Source organism: Amaranthus tricolor, chromosome 1, assembly GCF_026212465.1.
Source record: "Amaranthus tricolor cultivar Red isolate AtriRed21 chromosome 1, ASM2621246v1, whole genome shotgun sequence".
Lineage (NCBI taxonomy): Eukaryota > Viridiplantae > Streptophyta > Magnoliopsida > Caryophyllales > Amaranthaceae > Amaranthus > Amaranthus tricolor.
Window position 1 is genome coordinate 33,509,129 of NC_080047.1, and position 5,572 is coordinate 33,514,700.

The following is a 5,572-nucleotide window of genomic DNA, read 5'->3' on the forward strand; positions in this document are numbered from 1 at the left end:
AGAGGCTTATTCTAAGGCTTGTAATATGGAGAGGATCTTACAAAGAGAAGAAGATGTTTTAGGTAGGAACAAGAGGAAAGACCAAAGTAATGCGGATATTCAAAGTAATGATAAAAGATCTCGTTTTGGGGACAATATGGTTACTGGTAGGAACAATCACCACGGAGGAGGACATATCAATAGGAACTATCAAAACCCTAGGCAGGATGAAAACCAACAAAGGAATGGTAACCAGAGGGCCTGAGTTTGCAAGAAATGTGAGAAGAGTCATTCGGGCTATACGTGCCAAAGCAAACCAATTAAATGTTATGCTATGAGCTGAAGGACTCTTTGACTGCACTCTCCTTTATGGGTATGAGCTGCCGTCGTTCTTCCCTCCCCAAACCCTGATCATAATTTGCTATGAGCGGGATACACTGGGTATGATGATGATGATGATGATGATGTATCAAGTAAAATGTATATAGCATACAGGTTACCCAAAACTTATATTTTTACTTTATGTAACAGAATAAATGAAATTTAAAAGGCTTATATGAAAAGAGTTAATAAGAATTTTATTTGATTCGTTTCAAAGCCACATTGAACTTAATTGCTACTTTAGTCAATTCACTTATGGTTCACCTTTATTCATTTATATCTTTTATTTTTAAGCCTAATCATCAAACACGTAGATGACTATTTTGGTCAATTCACACTTATAGTTATTTATCTTTAAGATTCATCTTCTTTGTTTTTTTTTTTAAAAAAAGATTCATCTTCTTCCTCCTCTCCCAACGTGACTTTTTACTAAAAATCTCTACTGTAGACTTCTGAATTACATAGAAATTAGGTCCCCTATGTAATCTAGGCCTTTGGCAGCGGTACTCCTTGCTACCCCAGTGTCGGTCCTGGATCTATCTATTTGTATTCAACACGAAATTGACCTGAAGTTCGACTAGAATTTAGTGCATCATAATCCGAAAATTTTGACTCGTGATCTTAAAATGACATAGGCTGAAAATTGAAAAAACTAGGTACAATCCGACAGAAACCCCATCCTGAGCGTTCCATTTTTAGATCCACGTAAGCAATTTATATCGTTGCCAGTTTTTTATTTTCACGACATCATATTTAAACAGAATCGACTACATATGTAGTCTTTTTTGAAATTTTGAGTCAATATTTCTTTGTTATAGCTTATAGATAGTTCTAAAAACCGTGTATTGGACATTTTTATTCATTTTTTTTATTAAACTTTATTTAAAAAATATTTAATAATAAGAAAATAATTATTCAAAGCTCCTTGATTCGTACCCGAGCCAACTTGATAATAATCCGATCTGAAATTGACCCAACTCGACTAACCAAAGCCCATAATACGTCTACTCTTCGGGCCTTTGGTATAGATTATTTGGACTTAGGTAATGAAATTAGTTAAGACATACCATTAGTTATCGTTTGGTATAAAAAGAAATAAACCCATTTTATTTCTATGGACTAATCTTTTGCTCTTGCTTTGATTCCCCTTATTTTCTAAGATTAACAAGAAGAAAGCGAAATCACTATAGTGTTTCCCTTACCATATTAATGCCAAACAACCAACAAATTTAATATTTATTAATACCATTTCCTTTACTTAAACTCTTTCTATACCATTTCCTCTGAATGGGACTTCTAATTGCTTTGAAAGTTCATATATTGGCTTCTGGATAGAAGGAAGACGTCAGCAAATTAACCAGATGACTCTGGTACTACTATAATTCTATCCGTACATATTCACCATAATCTGTCATCGAAATTTGGCGGGTTGGGTGCGGTCGTTTGGATAATAGGGCAATTAGAATTTCAATTATGAGGAATATTTCAAGCAAAGTATAATAATTAAATGATAAACAATAATAAAAGGGCGTAATAATTTTTTACGTAATGTATTAAATTTAATTTTAGAAATATTTCTTAAAAAATACATAATAAATTATAGATTAGAGTGCACTCTATGCTTTACCAACTCTCAGGTCCTCAATGTCGATCTCACACTGGGTGCAGATACATCATTCCCATACCATACCCACCTAAAATGGAATACGTAGCTGATGAGTGACGACACAAAATAACGTACTTGATGATAAGCTTTCTTAGTCGTGTAATTTGTTGTTGTTGATTGTTGGCTAATTTAATTATTGGTTTGATCACTTATAATCAGTAACATTTTATTGTTTTTATTTTACTGTTAAATTAGCCGTATACGCCAAATAATTATAGAAATATATGGTAATATTAATAAGTTAATGGTTATTGGTGTGAACTTGAAAGTGAGTGTATTTGAAAAACTACTCAAACTAGTAAAAAGTCAATAAAAATTCTGCTTACAGTAACTTTTATTTTATACTCCAGCATTAATTAAAGTAGAATTTTCATTTAACATAAATTACCTACATTTTATTATACAAGATTTAGCTATTTGACCAAACAATTAACTCTTAACATATAAAAAAAGAAAGCCAAAAAACAACCTAGCGGTAAAACTTGCCAATTACCAACTAAGCCCTAAAGTATTGTTTGAACAAACTTATTAGATTATTCTTCAATTTCAATTAGAATTAGTCATCACAAGTTTTAATTCTTCTCTTATATAGTTAGAGTATTTATTTACAAAATATAATACAAGATTACTTTAAATAAAATAATCGGCCGTCTTTTGTAATAAAATTTATAATTTATTTACATTGATTATATTAAAAAAAAAAAACAAAACATTTACGTCAACAAATTAAGACAACTAGAGATTAAAGAAACAGAGAACTGTCTTACATTCTGGTATTTCATACATTTAATGGTGGGAATAATAGTACAAATTTAACCTTATATTTTTGGGAAAATATGGATAAATTTAATAGTTATATTTATTCAACTTTACTCATTTCATTTCTTTCATAGATTTATTCCAGTGTTTTACCATTTTACGGTGATAGTATTAAAAAATAATGAAAAATTATGAACCAAATAAAAAAAAACTTTTTTAATGGGATGCCATGATACATTTCACAAAAAGTTACGTTATAAATCATTCTCATTTCGATTATCATTTTAGTACCCAACAACCAAACAAGTTCTTAATAGTTTATTTACAGTTGCTATGAATACTTCAGATGTTCAGACAAATGCAAGTACGGTTGCGTACTGATGTGAAATATACTCCATGTAAGCAGGAAATATAACAATTTCTAGTTGTGGAAATCTTCTTCTATACAAACATTCATGTTAACAATAATGGGTTTATTATAAAACTAAATTTTACATTATAAAAAAATACTTGACTTATTGTAACAAAGCATATGCCTATAAGACTACAAAAAGATTCCAGATAATACGCATTTAAATACCTGTCTTTCTTCCCTCCATTTCTGTCAAAAAAATAAAAACACATGCTTAAGAGTGCTTAGCTTTTTTCAACTCCAAAAAACAAAAAAATTCATGGCAAAAGGACAACAATTAGAAGTGCTGAATGCACTTGATGTGGCAAAAACACAATGGTATCACTTCACGGCCATTGTGATTGCTGGTATGGGTTTCTTTACAGATGCATACGACTTGTTTTGCATCTCTTTATTGACTAAGCTTCTTGGGCGTATTTATTATGATGTTCCCGGCTCTAAGAAGCCTGGTTCCTTGCCTATTAATGTATCTGCTGCTGTGAGTGGTGTTGCCCTTTGTGGTACTCTTGCTGGTCAGCTTTTCTTTGGTTGGCTCGGAGATAAAATGGGTCGAAAGAAGGTTTATGGTATGACCTTGGTTATGATGGTGTTTTCTTCCTTAGCTTCTGGACTCTCTTTCGGGAGTAGTGCTAAGGCTGTCATGACCACTCTCTGTTTCTTCCGCTTTTGGCTTGGATTTGGTGTTGGTGGAGACTACCCTTTATCCGCCACCATCATGTCTGAGTATGCTAACAAGAAGACCCGTGGAAGTTTCATTGCTGCTGTCTTTGCTATGCAAGGCGTTGGTATATTGGCGGGTGGTATTGTTTCCTTGCTTGTCTCTGCTGCATTTGAAAGCAAATTCAAGCCTCCTCCATATAAAGTCAATGCTGTGGCTTCTCTTCCTCCGGAATCAGATTACATTTGGCGTATTGTCTTGATGTTTGGAGCTATCCCTGCCGGTATGACATACTACTGGCGTATGCAAATGCCTGAAACTGCAAGGTACACTGCCTTGGTTGCTAAGAATGCTAAACAGGCTGCTGAAGACATGTCTAAAGTTCTTAAGGTTGAATTAGAGGCAGAGGAGGATAAGATTGAGCAAATAGCAAAAAGTGAGAAGCACCAATTCGGGCTATTCACAGCTCAATTTGCTCGTGAATATGGAATTCGTCTGATAGGAACAACCAGCACTTGGTTCTTACTTGACATTGCGTTCTACAGTCAAAATCTTTTCCAAAAAGATCTCTTCTCCTCCATTGGATGGATTCCACCAGCAGAGGACATGAACGCAATAAGAGAGGTGTATATGGTAGCCAGGGCTCAAACTCTTATTGCTCTTTGTGGAACCGTCCCAGGATATTGGTTCACAGTGGCATTCATTGACATAATTGGACGATGGTGGATTCAAATGATGGGATTCTTTTTCATGACCGTATTTATGTTTGCCATTGCCTTCCCATACGACCATTGGAAAAAGAGGGAAAATCGTATTGGGTTCATTCTGATGTATGGACTCACATTTTTCTTTGCAAACTTTGGCCCAAATGCAACAACCTTTGTGGTACCTGCAGAGGTTTTCCCAGCAAGGCTAAGGTCGACATGCCATGGTATATCTGCAGCAGCTGGTAAAGCCGGAGCAATTGTAGGAGCATTCGGGTTTGTGTACGCATCACAAGAGAAGGATCCGGCAAAGAGAGACCATGGATATCCAGCTGGAATCGGTAAGAAGAATTCACTAATTGTGCTTGGTGTAATCAATTTCATTGGAATGGTCTGCACACTTTTCGTGCCTGAATCGAAAGGCAAGTCCCTTGAAGAATTAGCTGGTGAGGTTGAGGTTGATGATGTTGATGAAGCTGCGGTGGACCGCAGAGGTTTTGCTTAATTACCCACGACCGCAAAGCACGCTAATTCAAGATATATTATTTTGCGCGTCTATATTAATTAAATATTGTGTTGTATTACTTGATTTGGTTGTTTTCATGGAGCTCCATTGTTGAGTTCGACTTCGGAACTCTTATGTATGATGGAGTATTCATTCAACTTTAAACTTATTTGTGTTGCTATACGTAGCTAAGAAACGCTATGAAAATCGTAACTTATTTGCATTACCGTCTAAATATTCCTTTCCTTTTATTTATTTCATGCTCTAGAATTTCAACAAATGGTAAAATTATAGAAATTTAGAAGTCATAACAACACAGAACAATTGTGTCAAATGGGTTAACTTTATGCCCTCCGACATTCTTAGACCGAAATTTGATTATTTTTTTCATTAGACTATATTTTAAAGTTGGTTTCATTAATTGGGTTTTTTGAACTATGGTCTAAAGTCTAAACTACATATAAATTATTTATAAATAGTAATGATAATCTTAAAGTAAAACAATCGA

General features: G+C 34.1%; 1 protein-coding gene across 1 annotated transcript; it reads left to right on the forward strand.

The window, feature by feature from the left end:
- Positions 1 to 3,456: 3,456 nt before the first annotated feature.
- LOC130809375 (probable inorganic phosphate transporter 1-3) lies at positions 3,457 to 5,227 on the forward strand. The gene has a single exon (XM_057675135.1). It carries the CDS (start codon positions 3,457 to 3,459, stop codon positions 5,062 to 5,064), a length of 1,608 nt encoding a protein of 535 aa, XP_057531118.1. The 3' UTR covers positions 5,065 to 5,227.
- The last annotated feature ends 345 nt before the right edge of the window (positions 5,228 to 5,572 follow it).